General features: G+C 39.7%; 1 protein-coding gene across 1 annotated transcript; it reads left to right on the top strand.

Annotated features, from left to right (window-relative positions):
* The first annotated feature begins 1194 nt into the window (after nt 1–1194).
* Nucleotides 1195–21312, top strand: pinx1 (PIN2 (TERF1) interacting telomerase inhibitor 1). Its single transcript, XM_058379494.1, has 7 exons — nt 1195–1306; nt 1677–1786; nt 3067–3159; nt 3264–3345; nt 3750–3839; nt 8166–8248; nt 20230–21312. Exons 1-7 carry the CDS (start codon nt 1288–1290, stop codon nt 20926–20928), a joined length of 1176 nt encoding a protein of 391 aa, XP_058235477.1. The 5' UTR covers nt 1195–1287; the 3' UTR covers nt 20929–21312.
* Nucleotides 21313–24616: the final 3304 nt, after the last annotated feature.

Below are 24616 nucleotides of genomic sequence, written 5' to 3'. Positions count from 1 at the left end.
CCTAAATATTTTTGCATACCAAGTACCCTTAATAGCAGCAATATTCCCTAATAGTAGTGGCCTTTTTCAGCAGGATAATGTGCCACACTTGTCACACTGCAAAAATTGTTCAGGAATGAGTTGAGCATCACAAAAATTTTGCCTCCAAAATCAGCAGATCTCAATCCGAACCAGCATCTGTGATGTACAGGACAAACAAATCTGATCCATGAAGGGTACCAACTCACAGCTTACAGGATTTAAAGGTGTACTGTGGTATCTGACACCAAAACATTAGCAGCTGATTGTTATCATCTTGGCGTCAGATACAGGTCAGAGCTGTTTTGGCAGCACAAGGGGGACCTATACAACATTAAGCATGTGGTTTTAATATTATAGCTGATTAGTGTATATATTATTTATAGTTTAATAACCTCAGTATGTAAAAAGCAAATAGTCCTCTGTTCCAACTTGGACCTCACATGTTCTGTCAATGGAAAGTTCAGGAATAAAAGCTGTAAAGGTTCAATAAATAGACAAAATATTATGTACACATTTGAATAATGATTCTTTTTCAGAAGAGATTCTGTGGAATATGGGATATAAAATGCTTGAAAAACAATAAATTATGACCATAAAATACACTATATTGCCAAAAGTTTTGGGACACTCCTTCAAAGAGTCTCCGCTCTAATTAATCTCAAAGGTGTTCTATGGGGTTGAGGTCAGGACTCAGGAGGTGCAGTCCAGTCAAGTTCCTCCACACCAAACTCTCTCATCCAGGTCTTTATGGACCTTGCTTTGTGCACTGGTGTGCAGTCATGTTGGAACAGGAAGGGGTCATCCCCAAACTGTTCCCACAAAGTTGGGAGCATGAAATTATCCAAAATGTCTTGGTTTGCTGAAGCATTAAGAGTTCCTTTCACTGGAACTAAGGGGCCGAGCCCAACGCCTGAAAAACAACACCCTGAATTCAAAGATTTGGAGGGGTGTCCCAAAACTTTTGGCAATATAGTGTAGTTGGAAAGCGACCCAATCCATTATGTAAAATAATACTCTTCCGCCATCTAGTGTTGAAAAACTGGCAATACATTAAAGCGTCTACTAAGCCAGTCTAAATTACATGTAAAAATGTTTAGGTTTTTTTGGTATCTAAAACATTTACAGATATTTTTTGTTAGATTATCCTAAATTGTTCATATAATTGCATAAATGTTATATAGAAAAAACAAGCGAAATCTTGTTCTTCCACTCAGGCACAAGAAGGGCAGACTCTCGGTTTCGGCCCATGTGTTCCAGGACCCCGAGATGTCCATGCTTGCTGAGCGTGAGTTAATAGTTTATTATTCATATATTGTTGCTATTGTAGTTTTTTTTAAATTACTTTTCTAGGGAATGAGTGTATGATGTACATCGGCATTCGTGTCCTTATTTGTAATCACCGAGTTTTCTTTCCATCTAACGTTCTGCTTCTGTGTTAGCATGTATGCTAAATGTGTTAGCGTCTGCTCTCTTTGCTTATTCGCTCTGAGATTCTTCTTTACTCTCATACTTCTTCATAAGGAAACAGATCAAATAGCGGGATATCGAGAGTCGATGGAAACTGGCTTTATAGTAAAAATCAATCTTGTGATTATTAGAGCAGGTGTTCAGCAGTCAGTCTGTACTGTAGCTGTTTCTGCCCCTGTCCTGTTTAGCTCGTCGGAAGCTGAAGTGGTCAGTGGACCCGAGAAACAGCACGTGGAGCAAGGATGACTCCAAGTTCGGCCAGAAGATGCTGGAGCGAATGGGCTGGTCTAAAGGAAAGGTAACTACATAGTGCTTTTTTGGTTTATGACTGAGTGTCTGTGTTATGATTATCAACCCATGGTTCACGCATGCGCACTTCAACATTTTGAAATGTTGAAATTTTCTGACAAGACAATTTACACCGTTAATCTATGCTTGTTTATGCTGGAGGTGTGTCACAGTAAGAGGAGTGACATCAAATAATACCTATAGATAAAATCTGTTTTACAAGAGTGACCTGGGTAAGAAGGCAGGATGACAAGATGACCATGAACACGTCATAAAGTTAAAAAGAGAGAGAGAGAGCGCAAACACCAGGTGGGACACCAAACGGAAATAAAAAATAATAATAAAATCACTTAAAAAGAACTAGATAAATACATCATGATAGAGGCAAGTGTCTCAAAGTTGTTGTTGTTGTCGTCGTTGTTGACTGCTACTCATTCAGGCTCCAGACTGAACCCCTCAGTGGCTGAGTTGGTTCTGTTCCTGGAAATCAGACTTGATTTCAGAACGTAATTGATTTTACATTAAAGCTGTGAGAATTCCTCACCCTAGCACTACATAATTAAATCTAGTAATAACAAATTTGTATAAATTAATTTCAGTGTCTTCTTCTTTCGGCTTTTCCCTTCAGGGGTTGCCACAGTGAATCATCTCTCTCCACCTATCCCTGTCTTCTGCATTCTTAACAATTAATTCAGTGTAAAGAATAAAAATCAAAACTTTTTGATGAGAAACATACAAAATTTTCTGTAAACTTTACTTTTTTTTTTTTCTTAAATCTGACTGATCGCATATTTTAATGTTTCCATTGTGCCTCTAGAGGTCAGTTACTGTTTTCAAATCCAAACCAACTTGTGTTTTAAATCACTTCTATTTATTTTATTGTTTTTTTTGTTTATATTCTGTCTATTTTTACTGTCTCATCTCTTAGCATTAGTTTTTATTCAGACTCTTCAGGATTTCACAGTGTTTTCTTTGGATTGTTGCGTTTTTTTCCAAAATTTGTGGTGGGCTTGTGCTTTTTTTTTTGGTGGAAAACTACTTGAGTTGGTGAAATTGCAAGCCCAGGTTTCTTTCACTGAACTACTACAAGTGACGACACACATGTAGTAATTTACTATGATCTTGAAAAGGCTTTTGTGTGTTGTGGTGATGTCACATGATCCATTTTGGACCAAATCTGTGGTAATTTTGAAAAAATTGCAAGCTCTTCCAAATATCACAGAGTTTGCTTTTTGTGTTTTTGTTTTGTAAAATGTATCTTCTAAATAAAACACTCTTATTTACTCCTAGGGTCTTGGCAAAAGTGAACAGGGAGCTACAGAGCACATCAAGGTTAAAGTGAAGAACAACAGCTTGGGTTTAGGCACCGCAAACAACCACGAGGTGAGAGCCTGCACTGATCTTCTCTACCTTTTAATCCTGTTACTTTAGCTTTAAACATTTGAGATATCACAATCATGGTAATTAGTGTGATTATGATCTTCCAGGATAACTGGATTGCTCATCAGGATGATTTTAATCAACTTCTTGCTGAACTGAATAACTGCCATGGACAGAACAACACTGAAGGTACATAGGTGCTTGCTGATAATCTGCTGTAATGCTTTCTTCTAGTGGTTAATGTCAATCAAAATAAATGAATAATTAGTGCTTTATGATTAACAGGGATTAGCTTTTGTAACAGTTTTCTCTTTCTTTTTTAATGCCACTTGGTGGTGCTGTTGTATGACGGGACACAGTGGACAAGCTCAGCAATCACATTGTGTAGTTTGCTGTAATTACTCCTAGAAATTATGGAAAGAAGTTGTTGGTGTCCATGTTAAACTGTGATTTGCAGTTTCTGTCTGAGTTTCAGAGCTGAGCAGTTAAATGAACCGTTTATAGCCTTTCAAGGGTTTAGAATGTTACTATGGTCATAAATGCATTTATTTATTGTGACATTTAAATCTGGAACCCTTTACGTGTGTGTACAGAGCCAGCCACAGAGCAGACGCAAGGCTTCAGTTTGGAGGAGAAATCGAAGACGTCTAAAAAAAGGGTCCATTACATGAAGTTCACCAAAGGTAAGACTGCCACAGAGTCGGTGTTCTATCAGCTAACTCTCACAATCTGTCCGGCTCAAAATGACCTGACTGAAAGCCCAGCACGAGTAATTATAATAGTGTTCAGCACCTGTAGGATTTCACAGAGCGTTTTTTTGTGATTGCTGTGGCCCAAAAGGCTTGATTTTGCGGCAGCTTTTCTAAGGAAAAAAAAAAAAGATTACAGCTCAATTTGTGGAGGTTTTTGTGAACTTTTTCCCCCCCCAGAACTATATGGATTGCTCACACGCTTCTTTCTTTAAACCCAGTGAAGATGCATTGCATGTAATTACTGTGTATGATGGCTGTATTTATTTAAGATAGCTGCACCGATGCACGTGAATCAGAGAGGAGTTCGGCTGTATGCATGTTGTGAGACGTCTCGGTCTGACAGGAACTGAAAAATGAAGATTTAATCAAACGAATCAGCAAATGAATCAAACATGCTTGATTCATTTTGTGATGAATGAACATGAAGTCTTTTTTTTTTTTTTATAGAGTTTTGTTTATAATACACAGATGATAAGGTTTATTTGAGCTGAGATGAACAGAGGTGAAATATTTGGTGAACTGTGAATTAATACGAAGAAAAACTATTCTAGTTGGTGTCACTTTGTCTAAATTTTACACTCTGGGGAAATCATGGGGTTGAGAAAACAGACCAAAATTATATAATAGTATAATTTATACTTTAATATACTTTATTTTAAGAAAACATACATTTTACATAAACGTAAGCAAAATGTCTGGGATGTTCCTGCACCGTTGCAACATCATCAAGACAGAGAAGAGCACATACACTGTATACAAATAAATAAAAAGAACAAAGTTTTAAAAAGCTTCAAATGACCGAATAACAAAAAGCATAAGCGACTGAACTGTCTGAATGAATCAGATTATTTAACTGCTGATGTTAATGAGGACTGACGATGACGAGGCTCCTGTTGCATGACTTATACCTCAGGCGGCGAGACAGATACTGATGTGGATGAGGTGAGAATCTTCCATTTCCCAATGAGAGGCGTTAATTATTTCAAATTTGGCAGTAATGTTGGTTTTCCGTTAATGGATTACGTTACAGATGTAGACGAAGGCGGACTTTTCTGTGGACTTGGAATTTCTGGTTGATGCAAAAACATATTTGTGTTCAGAGAAACCTTTTATCGTAGTCGAAAATGTCCACATTTGACCTTTATCCGGGTTAACAGACACTCGACTAGACTCATTCGTATCCTTGACTAGTGTGGGAAATAAATGGCCGTGTATTTATTAACATGTTCCTCAGATGTTAACCTCTTTAATCTCTTGCTGCTGTTGGCAGGAGTAGCAGCAACCTGCCAGAAGTCTGAGGTCAACTTAACCAGGGAGGGATGGGCTATAACCCACCTGCGCGTTTAGCTTTGGATCATGCCAGGACTTTCCCAACCTCACCAGCTACACTCGAAAAAAAGCACTAAATCTTTTTTGTCTTGTTCACTGCATGAATCTGGCGCAACATTCAACAGAAAAGAGCGTTCATGCTCCTGACCTTGTCAGAGCTCATGCTTATGTTTTTAACTCCAAAACCAAAATTTCCCTCCTGGCTCGATGTTTTTGAAAAATGCCAGGAATGTGGATGAAAGGTCTCTCATCTTTTATCACCCACAAGTCACCGTTGCACACAGCTTAAAAGCACAACTTCCTGTTTCCTGTGAAGAGCCCTGGCTGATGCACTTTGTGGCTGAAAATGGCCTCAATCAGCGCCTAATGAGCGTCGCAGATAACAGCGAGACTCAGATCGTGCCACTGCCGTCGTGGTTTCAGGCACTTTATTTAGCCTTGAGACGGACGTTCGTCGTCTATACAGACAGGATGAGAGTGGATGTTCCCAAAGGTTATATCACTTAGAAGAGTGCATGTCCTTAGACAGAGTTTATTCCTGAGCCTCATGCTGGGGATAACTTCTCTGACCTTCTCTGTGCATCTGAGTGGAAACTTTTGTCACAGTGCATGTTCAGTATGTTCAGAAGGCTAAAGTTCATGGCAGACTTTTAATAAACAGAGTAATAGGTCTGTTTTTTTTTTTTTTGCCCCAAAGCTTACCTGATGCACGTTGAAGAGTTTACCCCCCTGACCGAGCTAATGCTCAGGTTTCAGTTCTTTTCCTTGTTATTGGATTTGTACGCGATCGTATTTCTGTTGCTTTCGTTGCCCCGTCTCTCGTGACATGATGTCACACCTTTTCATGCTGTTAGGATTAAAATGACAGCAGAACCAGAACTTCAGCTTGTTTGTGTCCTGGATACAGTCAAAGCCAACACGGTTCCCTAGCAATCGATTTCTAACATTAAACTGAAATGACTAATAGCTTTTTTTTTTTTTTTTTTTTTTTAAAAGAAGTTGCCATATCCTTCGGCAGTGTTGCTTGACTCGTTAGATCGGATTTGTCGTTGGAATTCAACTCTTTGGAAAGGCACCAGGATCATGTCTAAATCTCTTGGCACGGTTTTGGTTGCTGTGTTTTGTGTCCTGTCAGGTGAAGGATTAGACAGAGATAAACCTGTTACATATGCAGGCAGGCAGAATTCAGCTGAAGCTCTTTGTGATGCTTTATCTGCTGAGATTTAGCGTTCTTCCATGATACATAAACACATTTTAGTTTGGCAGAAATAGGATCATAAGACACGGCAGTGCAGATGACTCTTGCCCACCGTATCCTGAGTACAGCCAGAGCAGTGCACAGACTGGCAGTCAGAGCTGAATCGGTGTCGGGATGAGTAAAAAAAAAAATGTATGTAATTGCTTAACGAATAAGAAGCAGGTGATTATTGCGAACAACCTGCCACCTTCATCATGTATGTCAAATCCTGCTCCACCTGGATCTCTTGCAGGTGATGTATTTATGTATTTCAGCTCAGGGGAAAGGCACTGGCATCTCCACTGCTCACCAAAGGCACTAGCAGTGTAAACCAGTAACCCAGATTTAATTGGCCGTCCATTTATCAAGAGATCTGGGAGTTCTTGATGCACGCTGAACTCCAGCACTTTATCATCCATGTGACTGAGTAGGCCAATCCATTACAGAGTAGATGCATAAACCAGTTTTTGGACTGTTAGCCAAATAATTGGCCTGATTTCTCTCTTTCTTTTTCTCCCTCCTCTCAAAAGGCTTCATCATATGTGGCAAATATTATTTATGTTGACTGCTCTTTCAGTTAAAGAAACGCCCCCTACGTTCTACAACGATCGTTTTCTGTCACTTCAAGAATGTACCACACGTGTAAAAGAAAAGATTTGTGTTTCAGAAAGTCCTTGAAATGTGAGCGTGAAGCCCTGATAGTATCTCGGTGTCCTTTGAGGCAGGCAGTTAGTTTGTTGGGTGTCAGATTAGCGAGTCCATCCTCGTGCCTAATCTGGTTCGGCACTCATCGCCAACTCAACAGTGACCCTGAGAAACGCACATCATCGCATCACAGCACGTGGGCGACGTGTGCCAGGACACGAGCATGCCAACGTAAGCTTCAGCATGTTAATAGATGGATGTCATTGCAGAATGTAAAGAGTTTTTATTTGATTTCCACTAGATCAGGAGACAAGCTTGTGTGAGCTTGGAGTTTTGTTTAGCTTGCTTACAGGATAACTTGGGAGGCAAGGTCTCGCCTTTGAAAGGCAGAGAGCAAAAGCGCTTAGAGCAATAAATAACGCAGTCTTATCAGGAGCTGCTTGAAGGAAAAGGATGCAGCTGGACGAACAGGCCTGCAGGCCGAGACGGGCGCCTGCACTCTCCTGGAGCCTTTGAGCTGCTGGATAGCGGGAGGCGCGAGGCGGGGGCCGCCCATGCAACGTTTGTTTTTCTTCGTCCACTCCATCCTCTGTGACCACGTAGCGCGCCCTCTCTTGCCTTTAAAACCTTTCCTCTCGGCAGGAGTTCAAAACTGTCCCGCGACCCTTATCCATTTTAAATCAATAATTTACGCAGCCGAGCCTCCTTTTAAAAAAATACTCATTTGTCAACAGCTTCCAGACAGACGTTTTCTTTTCATGTTACAGAAAGCTCATGATGCCTATAATAAACAAAAGACTTTTAAGTCAAAGAGGGGTTTTTTTTTGTTCTATAACAACTGCCACCAGTGTTTTCATGCCCAACTCAAGATGCTTTCTCATGAAAGCTAATGAGTCAAAGCACAAACAAATGAAAGCATTCGCCCCGTGTCCAATATTAGCAATGAATAAAAAACACACACACCCCAAAGCACAATCACATACAGGACTGTTGTCAATAATAATCTCATAGTTTAAATATTTAACCTTTTTAACCTTTTCTCATAGGAAAGGATCTGTCCAGTCGCAGCGAAACAGACCTCGCTTGCATCTTCGGTAAAAGAGCCAAACAGATGAGAAATCAGGATGAGGTAAGATAATCATGTCTCATCTATTCATTTAGCAGGAAGTCAGCTTTATTTTCTGCTTTGTCTAGCTAGGAGAGGAGCTCTAAATGTTTGTACTGTGGAAGCAGTGATTGAGAGATTAAAAAAAAAAGTCACACTTTCGACCATAACCCGAAGCAGGACTGATTGTTGTGCAATATTCCTGATACGCGTTCATTCCACCTAAGCACCGCTGACCCGCTCCGGGTGACGCGAGTCGCTCAAGGCAGGCCGTGAGCTGATTATTAGCCATGTCGTGGAGTACGGTTCAGGGGAAAGTGCAGAAATCCCATTAACGGATTAACATCACCCCTCTCTCCGTTCCACCTCCTCCACCACCACGGTCACATCAGGTACACTACTGCAGTCAGCATGTGACCAAGCAACATCACCGGGAACCTGTTAGCGGCTGTCCTACAGGGCACAGGAAGTGATGAAACGAACAAAAATCATTTCTCCTTCAAATCCCCGGGAAGTTAGTTTGATGTTGGGAGGATTTAGCTGTTTTGGGGCTTACAAAGACTTTTCGAGTTAACTTGGTGTGCGGTTGCTGATTTGGCGTGTAACCAGTAGAGGTCCTTCTGTAGAGGCTGATGTATGACCATGATCATGGATTTAGAACATGTTTACTCTTTAATTTCAGTATGAATCTTTAATAATAACTTGTGCTTATTTTTTTTTTGGGCTTTTGAGTTCTTTCAGTAGCAACAGAGACTGCTGATCTCTCAGGTTCTGACGTTGCCTGTTTGGAGATCTGCAGATGTTTTTACACTGGTGTTTAATGAAAAGAAAAGCATCAGTGCCTAAACATGCTTTTAGCTTGCTCTATATTAGATTCCATGTGTATGTAAGTACCTTAGCTTTTTTTTATTTTATCAGTTTTCTGTAAAAGGGACGGTGATATGATAAAAAAAAAAAAATATGATACAGGAATTTCTGCACTGTCTCTCTCTCTCTCTCATATATATATATATACATACACACACACACACAATTATATATATGTATGTGTGTATGTATGTTATTATTTGAATAATATTATTTTATAAAACGTATATACAACGTAAAATATTTTAATTTTACAATTTTAACAACTAGCTGAAAACACCACCTCAGCTGCTTTCAGAGACTTCATAATTACATATATTTTTAAGAAAAGCACACTTTGCCATAATTGATCCTGATGTCAATATTACATGGTCATCTTGCTCACTCCTACATCATCATAAGATAGAAGGCTGTGGATAATCCAGTGAAGCTGAAGCTGATCTGATGGTCCTTTAAGCATGAATAATTCCTTCTCCTCACCCAGCAGGTGACACACAATGGCCACCGTTCCTGCTTTGCCCAAAATTGGAAATGTTGGCAGTGTGTTATTTTTTCCCCAGCAATCGTTTTGTTCTGCTTTGCTATTGTGCTGGTCAGGAGGGACTTCATTGACCAGATCGAAAACCAATCTGAACATGGGCACAATGGCATCCCATGAGGCTTTGCGACCAGTTAGGCCTGTGGAGGAAGTCGTGTGTGTGTGTATATGTGTGTGTGTGTGTGTATGCACGCATTCATGAGTGCATGTGTGTGCCTGGTAAACGCACAAAGCGCTGGATGCATTCGGGGCACTTGAGGATGTTTTTTATACAGTAGCTGTTCTCCAACAGGAACTGTGTATCATTTTATGACTAACTTCACAGCTTGCACTTATGGAACATCGAGCGGGAAAAGCTTCTTAAGGCTCTGAGTCATGTTTTTGGTCAGTTTCTCTTCTCTGACGTCACGTGTAGCTGATAACCTTAATGTGTCCCTTCATGTTTATACGTTGTGTCTCACTACGGTGTCAAAGCATTCCGGGTAACGAGGACCTCTTTCCATTCTCTGTGAAGTTTATGGGACTGTAGGATCTCTTGCTCCAGGTCTTGGCAGCGATCTGTCCCACCTCTTGCACCAGGGGTTTTCCTTTTTCATTCTGCTTCCTGCCCGGTCCTTATCTCGTTTCACAATGCTCCCTGACACACACACACGCGCATGCACACGTACACACTCACAAAAGGCTGTCCCAGCACACCCCTGCTTACCGGATGCCCCGTTACTGTACTTAGCTGTGGCAGTGGGAAAAGTAGCAGCGTGTACCTCAAGGATTCCTGTACTTTGCTTCGGCATCACTTCTGCATTGACTCAAATGATGCTTAAATGCATTTCCACTCTTTCAGAAGAACGAAAAGGTCGTGTACCTGTTTGTATGGAGTGGAGTTTCCTAGGGGTCATTATTACTTGAACCACATGACAAAGTGAAATCAAACCTGACGTTTTAATCTGGGTGTGTTGTGCACAGTACAGCTGAGCAATATGAATATTATATCTTATAAATAATATTAATATAATATAAACCAACATCATGTCATGTTGACATCATCACGTTCACTTTTTCCTCCCTTTACTCTCTGTAATCATTACATGAAAACACTGCGCTGTTTCACTTGGAAACTTGTCAAGAAACAAAAGCAAAATAGTTTGTTGTAATTATTACTTATAGCCAGTGGAATCATTAGCTGTCCAGAACTTTAATAGCTGTTCATTCATGCAGTTAACTAATTGGCCAATCATGTGGTGGCTGTGTAATGCATCAGATTCCTTTTTTTGGCTGTCAGGAGTTGAACCTGATGTGGGATTCTGATGTTGTAGCTCATCCGCCTCAAGGTTTGACACTACGGTTATGAAGAGTGGTTAACTGTAGGTTTTTTGCCACCACTGTCACTCACTCCTGTAAACTCTAGAGAAAAATCCCAGGAGCTCAGCAGTTTCTGAAAAACTCAAATCAGCTCCTATGGTAACAACCATGCCCCGGTTAAAATCACATGGTTGAGATCATATTTTTCTCCTTTTTGGGGTTTATATGAAGCCCTTCACCTGTATGTGAATGATTTTATGCATTGCACTACTGCACATCATTAACTGATTATCTGAAGTTCATAGTAAAGTGACTTACTCAGTGTTTTTGTAAGATGCAGATGGAGAAAAGAGAATTTTTTTTTTTTATTTATTTTGCACATGGCTTGTAGAAAAATAAGCCTGTATAGTCCAGAAAGACATCATTCATCTTCAGCAACATGGACTTAAAAGACATCTCCGGTTTCATTCAAGCTTAATTTATCCGTAGGTTAATTTCTCGCACTTCACCCAGATAATGCACCCCTTTCCTAGGGATATTCTAAGTAAATCCGTTCATGAGGCCAAACATGGAGTTTGGATCCATTCAATTTTATTTGTATAGCACTTTTAACAATGGACATTGTTGCAAAGGAGCTTTACAGGAATATTAAAAATCCAGAATAATTCAGGTTGTGGTTGCCAAACTGAAAAAAGTTGGCAAGGTTGTCACAGCTTTCAAAATTTTTTGTCTATATTACTGGATAGCTTTTGGTCAGAAAAGTTTCAAGCTCTGCTTTTTCCGATTTTATTATTATATTTTTTTCGGGTGAGTCGAACATTTTTAAAAATCTTTCTACGTATTTGTATAAATGTCCATTGCGCAGACATAACACTGGGATTTGAACATTTCACACTAGGGGTCTCTGCTCATCTCGGAAAGACACTAAGCGATGATGAATGCTCTGTGTATGTGAAGCGAAACAAAACGGTGTTTTCTTGAAGCAGTCATTGTTTTTGAGGATGTTTATGGGAATAAAAATGCAGTTCCAGATAAAGGCGTGAGAATGAGCAGGGAGCAGTAGCAGCCACCTCTCAATCGTCATATCTTTTTAACCATGTGTTTTTTTTTTCTTTGCTTCTCTTTTAGCGCTCTCTCTCTCTCTCTCTCCTCTTCTTTTCCCTTGGGGGGTTTAGTTAGGCTGCAGCATGGGGTGTAGGGATGTAGGAGTGGGTTTGATTTATCTCCCTCAGCCCTCTCGCACCCCCTCCACTCCAGCAGGCCTGAAAGAAAGAGCCGAGTTTGCTTGAACGTGGTGCGGTTAGCCAAGCCCCAGCATTAGCTGAAATAAAACCCTACTGCTGCTGGTGAAAAATGTCCCGTGATTGGCTAATTAATCAGTCAAAAGGAGAGCGTTGCGGCCTGTGACTTGAGGGACCCTAGCGGGCGACCGCTGAGGGCCTGCTGATAAATGGACTCCCGCTTGCTTCATACATCAACCAAACTTAGTCATTTTTTACCACTGCTGCGTGCGTCAAAGCTGGATCACCGAGGCCTACACTTTTGGGTTCTGTTTTTTTTTTTATCCCCCACTGCAATTTCATCTGTTTGTGGAAATTTTTGTCATTCTATTTGTGTATATAAAATTTGGCTTTATAAGGTGTCTTAATGGGAATGCTTGTTGATTTTTTTTAAGAAAACTAGTTTGAGTAATATAATTATTAATGTAACTTTTTGCACACTTTTCCTATCAAACCTGTGATCGTTAGACCATGTTTATATGAAGTTAATAACATACTTTGTTCTGTAAAATTGAGTTATTTGGCCTATTAATTTCTTTTTGTTTATTTAAAATTGTGGGTTTGGCCACCTACCTGTTGCTGGCATTCAGATAAAAGCTGATGTGTTTGCACGCTTAAACTATGTTTAGATTCCCCCCCCCGTTACATTGTGGGATATTAACACTGGGTGAGCTGATACGGATTCATTTACACACACTTTTAATTTTTTTTCTTTATCTGATATCCTCTCATCTATTGGTTGAAGAAAAAAGTTCCTCAAATACAGCTTGACGTACTTTTATTTAAATGTAGGAAATATTCATGTTTGGTTCAAGCTTTCCACTAGTCTTCTCTCGAGCTTGTGTCCAGGGGATTTTAAGTAACCCTTGGCGACCTCTCTCACTCCCACGCCAATGCTGACACAAAGCAGCATGCCCAGCGGGTGGCACCTGTATCCCCTCATGGTCCACCCACGCCCGTCCTCTTGAAGAATCGTCCAACAACTCACTCATCCATTCCCGTGATGCAGCTGCATCCCCAAATGAGGCGACGATCACATCAGCAAGGCCGCTTGGCAGATGTGGCGAAGCTGCATCATCAGACGCCACGGGGATGCCCACTGAGTGTTTGCTGACGAGGCTCAATTTTAGAGCAGCGTTCTTCCCATCACCAATTTACTAGGGCTGCTTGATTTTTGATGAAATGGCATTTTTTTTGGCCATGAAAATGAGATTAGGATTCTCTCTCATGATTGATTATTTATTTATTTATTTATTTTTTGTAAGGAACATTTTATTATTAGATTTTTACACTGGCACACTGTGCTGGCGATTTATTTTTTTTTCCCCAGTGGACAATTGTGAACGATGGATTGTTTAAACTACAAATAGCTATTAAAAACAAAAATGTAATCACATTAGGATACTATCAGAGTACAGCATGTCCCCTGGTGTTAAAAGAAACCAAAAATATTAACAGCTGGTTAAGTCATTGTTGAGAAGTTTCTTTTCTGAAAATTTGATAAATGAGCTCTGAAATGTTTTCTTAAACTTCTATAAAGGCTCTTGGAAAATTTCTGAAAATCCAATAAAAGCACTCTAAAATTTCAGTTTAATTTGTATAGCACTTTTAACAATGTACCTTGTCTGAAAGCAGCTTTACAGGAATATAAAAAAAAATCAGAATATAAATGATAAATTCTTTTACGTTCCTGCTGTTCCATGATCTTATTCTTCTGTAGTCTCGCCTCACCTTCAGGAGTGTATGTGAGGTCATGTGGTACCGTGTCTTTAGTCACTGGTTACAGTGAATCCCAGGAGCACAGGTTCTTGAATCAAATTGCATTGAGAAACGAAAAAGATTTTTTTCTTTTGGTGAGCCATAAATATATAATATTTCTATTTTTATATATATAAAAAGTGAAATATTACATGTTTCATTAAATATAAATATCCCCACACATTTCTTTAAGGTTTTATTGTTTTTATACATTTTTATTATAGTTTTCCCAAACATATATATTTTTGTTTCCTCCCAGTTCTTGATCTGTTTGTACAAGAGATCTGTTTCCTTGGTAGTAATTTTCCTAAAGTCATTGCTCATGTGGTTATAAACGATGAACAATATCAAGAATGAAAGTGCTTTCATGTTCAACCTACAGCTTTCCTGTTTGTGTCATTTTAAATTTATATTTTTTCCAGGAATTCAGTGTTTCCAATACATAATGTTTTTCTGTAACTAGTAATTTAATGCCAGTAACACCTAATGCCGATATTAAAAGATAAGATTTAGCTCAAATAGAAGCCTAATCAGTTCTGTTCCTTCACCGTGCCTCATCGTGAGCCAAAGGTAAAACTTGCACAAACATGTGAGTCGGCACGTTCGGCTCTTGCTGTCTGACCGCTTAACCACAAAGCCTGTGTTTTGTTTGAAGTCAGGGAGCGTTAATTCATATCGGATAACATCTAATTGCCTTAAACAAAAGTGTGGCCTCCCTCGTGGCTGTTGACAGGGCTCTGTTTCTGCCACCATGGAATAATAGAGAAACAAGCCAAACTGACAACCGCTCGGTCCTCCCCTTCCCTCCACACCATGCCCCTGATACCCCCCACCTCTCCACACACACCCTCCACTGATGCCTCACTCCGTGGCTGTCTGGCTGTGCCAATCTGTTGACACATACAGATTAGTGCTGCTGTGGAGGGAAACAAAAGGCAGTGCGCGGTAACAGGAATAGCCGTGTGGCGCGGTAGCTGCATGCCTGGGCAGGACTGCCCTGGCAGGGTGATTACAGCGCAGCAGAGGAAGCTAACTGCCTGCCACTCCTCCGAGCTGCTGCTGTTCCGGAGGCCCTGGCTCATGTTTAATCACTGCCCTTTTTTAATCGAATAAATCACGGCAGCGTGGAGAGTAAAACAGCGCCTCCTCCATCTTGGGGCTGACACACCAGCTCCTTGGGGGGCATGGAAAGGCAAGCACTTTACAATGTAAAGCAAGCAGAATTTAGTGATGATGCCCTATGCAGAGTGTTGTGGTCATTTGTTTCTGGTGGGAAGTTAATGCAGGCCTCGGGAGACGCAGCTTTCGCTTTAAGCTCTTTTGTTTTGTCGCGCTCCCTTTTTAATACTTTATTTATTTTAACCTCTTTGGTTTAATTGGGTACTAAATAGTTCAGACTATTGAGTTTAATTAGGTGCTAAATATTTTTAGCTTGGTCTCTTGTTTAATAGTTTTGATTTAATAGGTTGGTTTATTTTTTGTGTGTGACAAAGCTGCAGCTGAGCCTCTCTTTGGGAATCTTGTTCCACTGTCGTGGTGTCGTTTAATGTAAAATGAAATCGCTTTGCATTCATTATCCTCACAATCGGTTGACGGCACCCCGGTGAGCTTGTCCGAGGATATTCAATCCTTTCATTTGAATCTTTCATCTATTTACATGCTTGAGAAAAGGGAGTGATATTAAAGATGTAGGAAAGTTTTTCATATCAGATATCCAGGACCTGTGAACATCAATCAGATGCTGTTGGAGAAAATTTACATAGGATAAATACAGGAGTCGGATGAAGGAGTCAGTTGGTGAGTTCCACACGATAATTTCAGGGTCATTTAGTATCTTGTAATATGAGGTGTTAAGGTCCCAATTAAGCCGGACGAAGCTCTGTATTGCGTGGGCGCCACCTGTTTTGCTGTCCACCCACATGAGTGGTATGAAGGATGGCGCGCCAGCCGCTCCCTCCTCATCAGGGAGGGTAGCCTGGGTAATCTGGGGCCGATCCATACACCCAGACCACCACCAAATTTATAATACTGGCAGGACAATGAGAGCATGCTCACACAATCAGCCTTCTTCCCAATATTGCCCTGATAGTATCTATCGGCTTGTGCCCATAATGGGCCAGTTTCTGGTTTATTTGGCATACACCTAGTGCAAATCTCTGAGGACATAAATGCTTTCATATTTTTTTCCCCATATAGCTCCTGATTGAGTGAGCAGAACAGATCAGGACAGTAAAAGCCTGTACAAACAGTGACATTCACAAAGAGTCCATTTTTAGGATTTGCTATAAGTATCTAAGCTGAGTGAAGAACGTTACACATCTCTCGAAAATGTCTCAGGCATTTGGCCACTTAACACACAGCCGTTCTTTCAATGATCAATTCCTGTGGTTTTTAATGCGCAATTTAATTAGAGTTAGTATTAGGTGCAAAAAAAAAATGTTTGTCCTCTCATCATATTAATGTATATCCTTTTTTTTTCTGTTTTTTCATTTTTTTTTTTTTGAAGGTCTTTTAGAAAACATCTTGCAACATGCTCACAGCCTTATTTAAAATTCGAAGACCTCTCTCGACTTGGCGATATCCCCTCTCTTAAATATAGCACTATATCTTTGCAGTAGTTCGCCACCATATGCAGTCTTTAGTCCCTGGACACTCAAAGTTCTGGTTGCTGACACAGCATTCGCAATGCTAAACTAGCATAGTCTTTATTCAGCGAGGGATATTGCTACTCGTTTATAAATTAGGGAGACTGTGACATAGCACGGAGTTGGAGATTTTTGTTGCCGTTTTCAGCAGCAAATTAGGAGTACTGGAATACGCCATTTAGACAGTGTGGTAAAGAAGAAAGCAGCCGGTTCCATTATAACATCAGAGTCGTTTTGCTTTCTCGCCTTGGCCTCTCTGCTGCTGCATGCTGGCATCAGTAGCAAGCTCTTTTATTTTTTTTTATTTTTTTCAGAAATAAGTTTTTGTGAAGCCTTTAAACATCTCTCAGCTCCATGTCTGTCCCAGATCTCTTTGCAGATCTCTTGGGTCTGCCTGCACCTCCTCCTCCTCCTCCTCCTCCTCCTCCTCGCAGCCTGGGGAGCGGTGAGCAGGAAAGAGCTAGTGGCTCACGCTGCTGGGGCCTTATCTGAGTGTTGCACACAGTCTAGAGAACGCATCCTCTTCCTGGGGCCTCCCTGTTGCCAAAAGGAGCGTCAAGGAGAGGGAAAGGGAGGAGAAATGCTCAGAACGGAGGGAGAAGGACGAGACGGAGTGGAGGGAGTTTAAAAAGGAGAAGCAGATGGTGTTTTTTTTTTTTGTTCCCATGTAGTTTCTGTCAGCTGGGACCTCTTAGACACTTAAGCACAGACATGTAAGGTGGGCTTACACTGTCTGTATGTCAGCATGCCTCTGTGTTTGTGCTTTTGTTTGTTTGTGCTAGACTCCCAGTGTGTGTATGTGTACGACCAGTCCCTGAAGGAATTCTACCAGCAGCACTTCTCTCGCCACATTAGAGAGATAAGGCTAATGGCGGTCCCCAAGCGGGCTGGGAACGCGCAACCACACACAGCTCTCTGATGAAGAGGATTTCCCTGCTCACTTCATCCCTCTTCTCCCTCTCCCTCCTTCCTCTTCCTCCCGAGAGTCATTTCACAGTTCAAACTCTTCAAATGGCCCCCAGACGGTTCGCCAAGCCCAATCACTTCTTCTTCACCACCCTTCTTCACTTCTCTTCCACACACACTGGGAGTCGTAGATTTTCCAGGAGGAAAAATTGAAAGTTAGAACTTTTCTTTTTAACGAGTTTAGGACTGTCGTATTTCCACTTTCTCTACTACTGGACTACTCTGAAATATTTGTTCAGTAAACATATAGAGCAGCAGCTGAAATAATTTAAGGGAGAGAGAGAGAAAGTTGGTTTAAAGGTGTGTGAAGATGGGGAGGGGGGCTTTAAATTTCGATGCCAGTCCAAAGGAAGAGCTTAAGTTAGGGGATGATGAGTGAAAGAGCTGCGATGGTCAACATTGTGAACCACATAAGGACAAAAATCATACCTTCGCATGGATCAGGGTTCGGAGAGAGAGTCTGTGTGTGGTGTTATACACTTAGTCTTATTTTCACATTTCACATTTTTAATGATGTATTTTATAACTGTTATAGCTTTTCATCTAGGCATCTAAGAAGAACTAAAAGAAAGAAAGCCCTGTGGATATAGTATTATTCGTGTTCTTTTTCTTTTCCTACATACGTTAAAGATCACAGCTAGTCTTGAAAACCTTGAACAGCCATAATGAGCCAGGAGTTCAGGCTAGGTTTGAGCTAGCATAAACACCACACATGACTGCCGTACGTTATTGTCTACTGAAATTAGTGTACATGCTTTAATCTGCAACAATCCATGTAGTAGTGCTAGTCTGTAAGGCTAGAAAAAGTGTTTCCATTTGTTACGTTTGTTGCTCTTTTTATAGTAGGAGCACATAAACAACCCCCCGCCCAAAGGTCCCTTGATGGGAGTTTTGAAAAATGCCGTTTTCATGGCTGCCTGTGACATAATGTAGAGCTCTGCTGTTGTTTAGCACAAGCTTCAGAGTGGGTATTCTTCACCCCAAATCATTATGCATTGAGCAGCCCATTAGCGAAATGAAGACGAATGGGCCAGAGGTGCTGCAGTGACTAAGTGTTGGCTGGGTACAGTTTAATCTGAAGCGCACTCCTGTGGTCTTTTCAACATAGTCATTGTGTCTGCCTGCTGTGATTCGGCAGCTTGTAGCGCTACACAAAACGGTTTCGTGTTAATGCTACTGCTGGATCGCTGTGTTTTCTTTACTTGACTGCTGACCCAATATCAAGCTGCTTTCCCATCATCATCCTCATCACCATTTGCTCGATACAGCTGCATTTCCAGGGTTATGTAAATGTCTTAATATGTGAATGTTGGTCTTTAATGATATTATAATGTCAAAATCCCCACAGACCATAATGAATTAGCAGAGATGTAAACATTAGAATTGTGAAGACATATGTTAAGTTGGATTTTTCAAATACACTAATTATTAATATAAATATTTAGTCTAGAGCAGTAGTCTCTGAAGAGCTACTCACACAGGTATATGTATGGTATATTTTAGAAAAGGTAAAAATTAGTAAAAAAGAAAAAAATATGGAAAATAACATTAGATCATCAACACAAAGCAGATGCTCAGGTGCACTAGTTTTCCACCCCATGATGCCTGTGCCCTTAATTACTTAAACTTAACTACAACGTAATTTCTGTATTAATCAGACACTTTATAATATAGTATATAGCTCAGGGTTTAAGGTGCTGGACTATGGATGGTTGTGAGTTCAAATCCCAGGACCACCAAGCTGCCAAATATATAACCTAGAGTTTGAATAGATTTATAGAATATGATATTTGCTTTTGTGATTATTGAATTATTTATATTGAATCATTTTGGGGGTTTTGAGGACCAAGGATGTATATTTGAGAAAGAGCTCAGAATGTTCTACTTATCAGAGACACTGTACAGTCCCTATGTTGACTATAAGTTAAGGTTTCAGTTTTACTAAGCATTATGTGTCATGAGTTTAAAACATAAAACCAGTCCTACTAGTCAATGAACTAATGCCCCTAAATTGTACCACATGTTTTTTGGGAGTGGTAATGCGGGTGTGTGTGTGTGAGAGAGACAGGTTAATCTTGTTGTTAACTGTCATGTCTTTCCTCACACTGAGTCGGTAGTTAAGCAGGACCACATGCGGTGTGACAGTTTTCTGCACGTGTCATTACGCGCAAATTTGTCTTAAATTACAGCCTGATTTCTGTTTGTCTGTCACCCTTTTGTACCATCAAAAGTTCCGATCTCTCTTTACGTTTTATTGTAAGGTCTGTGGATGATTGCACTAAAGATTGTATTGTGATAATCCAGACAGGAGAAAACAGCAGGTTTTCTATTTACACTTTAAACTCATCCATCAGGGACACTGGTTTTATGTGTTTTTAAAAGTGCTTATTTATTTGTTCTACATAAAGACCTTGGGTTTTTATTCATGATGAATATACATAAAATTTGTAGTAATTCAGATTAATTTTATAATAATCATAAATACTTTAGATTTTTATATCTAAAGCACTTTATGCTGAAAATGAAAATTGCTATATAAATAAAGATTGTGGTTTTTGTTAAGGTGGTAGAAATTCTTGCATCACATCCAGGAAAACACCTACATCCATAACATCATGCTTAACCTGAGGATTTATTTCATTGTTTCCACAGACAAGCAATGGTACTGATTCTCAGGAGGAGAAAGAGCAGGGCAGCGATGACAAGGACGGTCCATCAAACCCTGAAGTGGAAGTCAACACAGTGACCAGTGCTCTGACCATGCAGGAGTACTTTGCGCAGCGTATGGCTCAGTTAAAGAAAGGTCGTGCTGAGAACCAGTCCTCTGCTTCCACTCCTGAAACCAACAGCAACTCTCAATCCCAGTCCACCGACGACTCTCCCAGCACCAGTGACATGGAGGAGAGCAGAAAAAGAAAGAAAAAGAAGAAAAAGGACAGAAAGGATGACCAACATGGCGATGAGAGAACGGTGGAAGAAAATGAGGAATCCCAAGTGACTGTTGAAGAGCAGGCTGACCCGGACGGTAAGAAGAAAAAGAAAAAGAAGAAAGAGCGGCGAGCTAGAGAAGAGGATCCAGTGGACGAGTGTTGTGTCCCAGCAGCAAATCAAGACACACCGGGGGATATAGTGGAACATTCTACCAGGAAAAAGAAGAAAAGGAAAAACAAAGAAACTCCTACTCATACACCCACAGACTCAACTAACGAAGACGATAACATCTCAGACGCCGATATTTCAGATAAAAAGCGAAAGAAGAGGAAGCAGAGAGAACACGAGGAAGAGCAGACAGAAGTAGTAGAAGGAAAGAAATTCAAAAAGGACAAGAAAAAGAAGAAAAATGACAACTAGGGCTTTATACTTGATTGGGTTTAAATGTACTTGTAGGTTTTCAATAAACTGAACAGCAGCAATTGAGCTTTTTAAAAATCTTTTTATTTTTTATTATTATTACTTTTAGCTCATTCTGTCCATCATGGGACTGATTGTCCTGCCTTAGAAAACCATTTGTATAGCAATAGAAATCAAATCAATTTTATTAATCTACGTATTAGCACATTTTTATTGATTATCACATATGAACATCAAATTGAACATTGGCCAGCGTCACTGTGCCTAAAGTCGGCTAAAACGTCTGGTTTTCGTTTTTGCTTCAAGAGTAATCTCAAATGTTACTCTCAAAAAGAAAACCCCATGCAACCCCTGTTAAAGGTTTTTTTTTTTTTTTTTTTTAATCATAAATCACCGCCTGTCTCTTATTGAGTGTCTATAGGCATATGGGAAGAGTGTCATGCCAGTGCAGCAATCTGAATCAATTTTCAGTTTTCATTGTTTTTAAAATAGTCCTGCATCCTCTTTCTTACTGTCAGAGTGCTTCCTCTCTCTGGTGTGATGTATGAAGCTGCTGATGGATAGTAGCCCTCACTTAAGTGTTTAAAAAAAAAACATACCTCACCCATAAAAATCTGATGAGCAGGCAAGATTCAAGTGATTTAAGAAGACTTTTTATTGCCTTAAAGTGAGATTTATACCTTCTATGGAAATCATAACTTTGACGCTAAATTCAATTGTCTTTCTTTAATTTGACTTTCTATTCAAAGGAAGCTCTTTCAGTTGTGTTGAACAATGGTGTTAATGTTTTAACAGGCCTACTGTTTATAATGTCCAGGCATGTAAGTATCTTAACATCACTGATTTGACCAATTTCATAATAGGCCTATTTCACATGTCAGTGGATTCCCAGTGTCTAGGATTAATTCACTGGTTATCCCTCAGTGATTGGACCTAGTACTTATAATATCATGAACTCCATGTTATGGTGCTATGATTTAGATTGTATGTATTTCACACATGAGCTAATAAATTGGAATGACAGCCAGTTTGCAGGTTGAATTTTTCCAAATAAACCTCTTCAGCAGTACTGAACATGATTTCTTTCTTCCTGACAGTGTGAGAATGAGAATGTTAACAATTCTTATGGATTGCGTTATAGGTAAGAAGAGCAAGTGTATCAAATTATTTGCTTAATATTGTGTGAGATAAATCTTAAAACCTATATGAAGCTTAAATGCTGTCAAGAAAATCTTGAGGCCAGACCTCCTTGTTAACTAACTAATGATTATCCTGGTGGCAGCTTGGCAATAACTCTCTTGTGTGACCAGACCAGATCTAATAAATGTTGCTATTTAACAGATAGGAGCTGATGTTTTTGGTCAGAAATGGGAACTGCATCAGGTAATGAGACCCATAGGGGCACGGCTCACACTGCTTAATGTATTTATTCCTCCAGTGCTCTATTTTAAATACTCCATGGCCTCCATCTTGGTTTATAGCAGGTAATCAAATTAAATCTAATACATTTCCTGTAAACAAACTGTAAATGCAAGCAGTTTGTCTGATGTACAGAATATTTTTATTAATATTTTATTTTTACTACGCTCTTAAAACCCCATACATGCACAACGGCTTTATGGCTTTTGCATTGGTTTTGAGTTACAGATGTAGAATTTTTGCTTCTCTATGCGTCTCACAGAAGATGAGGAAAAACACCTACCATATCAAACACAGTTTAAAAAGAAAAAAGTCCAGGACTTGTATGCTGGATGAGTGTGTTATTGAGACTCGATCACCTTATTACAGGGTTATTCTAAACATTTAACAATAGCCTAGAAAAATAAATGGTCTCTAATAGTCTTTGGACAAAATGAAGTCATTATTAATAACATTCTGAAACAATACAGAAAGTATGAAAGAAAGTAGACGTCATTAAACGTTACATGTCAGCAATGCCTTTGACAGTATGATATGTAACATATTTCCTCTTGTAAACCCTCCCTTTAGCTACAGCCACTTAACACTTGTTAGTTTTTGTACAGTAACACGTTTTTAATGCTTGTTTAATAGGTTGTTGCACTTCATGAGTCAGTCTGTGAGTCAGCTATTCATTCAGCAAGTGGAAGTTGCCAGTACAAAGAAAATCCAGTGATGTTATGTTATGTCATGTCCTTCTACATGTTATGTATGGGTTAAAATAGGATTCATGCTAGTGTTACAGAGCTTCAACGTGTTAAAAAAAAAAGAAGAAGAAAGCTTTATTAAAGTGCAAAGTCTTCCTTTTGGTTCTTCCTCTTTATTTTAATCACTTTAAAAACAAAGAAAGTTTGCACAGAGCTCTTGTGATCAGATCATTATTCATACCACAGTTTGCTGCCTCGTAGTTCTCGAGCCGTGCACCTAAAGACAGCTGAGACAGAATTGCCCTTTTACACATTTCGTTGAACTTCTAACTAAAAACTGCATCTCAGATTAATTAATAATAGTCTGCAAATGCCTGGACTTCCCAAAGACAGAACCAAAATAGCAATGGTGGAATTACTCATGTGCATCTTTCAACACCCAAACAGATGACCTGACTGTCATCTCTTTTCAGGCTGGTGAGAACAGGAAGTGAAGGACCTTATTCTGTGGCAAATTTACACAGACTTCCTGTTCCTGTGTGAGTGTTTGGGGGTAATAAACTACAATTAAAGGAGCTACTAAATACATATTAGCTGATTCTTGTATTGAATATAAATAAGAAATTGTTGAAATTCTGAACATATTTTGGTTTGGCCTAAGGTGTGAGGCTTGAGCCTTCTTCGAATACCAGAATTAATGGGTGTAAACACCATTTGTACTTTTCTCCCATCACTTCCTCTCTGCTCCACAGCTTCCATGGGATGGCCATTACTTCAATATTCTGTCAGCAGGAGCTCTCGGTCTGATAAGAAGAGTTCTGCTGACAATGAGGAAACTGACTTCAATCCAGTCTCAGATTTTACAGGACCTAGTCTACTTGTGAACATTTCAGAATCTAGTGATGCATTCTTGGAAATGAGGTTTTCAAGGGTTCTCAAACGACAACTATTTAGGGTTTGTACACTCTCAGAAAAAAGGTGGAACCTTTCCAGGTACACCTCTCAAATTGAGCTTTTAGTTTACCTGGAAGTATGAATGTTTTGTACCTTTAAAAATGATTTATGTGTGTAAATGAATTATACCCACTGGTGAGCCCTTAATGTAAAGTCTCAAAGACATAACATGCTTATACATCAGCAAAAAAAGGTCAATTAATACATTTTTGAGAACTGAATTTGTTGTTGTTTTGATTCTGTAACACAAGCTGAGTCAATCATTCCTTTGCTCCAAAATTAGTCTACATATTCTGCCTTAAAATATGAGAATCATTTGATCTGACCTTCTGAAATTGCTACTACTTGTAAGATGGAGGCAGCCTTTAAGAACAACAAATTAATTCTAAAAAAAACAACCAATAGTCGAAATAAGAGTGACGGCTGAATGAATAGAGACGCTGACGCTGATGGGGTTGGAGACGTCACTACACTGCTGAGGTACCTGTTTAACAGTTCCTGAAGTATTCAAGAACAGGTTTGATAACTAAACCCAAATATCTATCATCTAAATCATAATACAGCATGTATGCTCATTTTAAAACCCAGTGAAAACTGTCTGATTTCCAGCTTTAATGCTGCATTAGTTA

This window comes from Hemibagrus wyckioides, linkage group LG25, assembly GCF_019097595.1.
Source record: "Hemibagrus wyckioides isolate EC202008001 linkage group LG25, SWU_Hwy_1.0, whole genome shotgun sequence".
NCBI classification, from domain to species: Eukaryota; Metazoa; Chordata; class Actinopteri; order Siluriformes; family Bagridae; genus Hemibagrus; species Hemibagrus wyckioides.
Note: the sequence above shows the minus strand (reverse complement) of the source record. Positions and strands in the feature narration are given on the sequence as shown.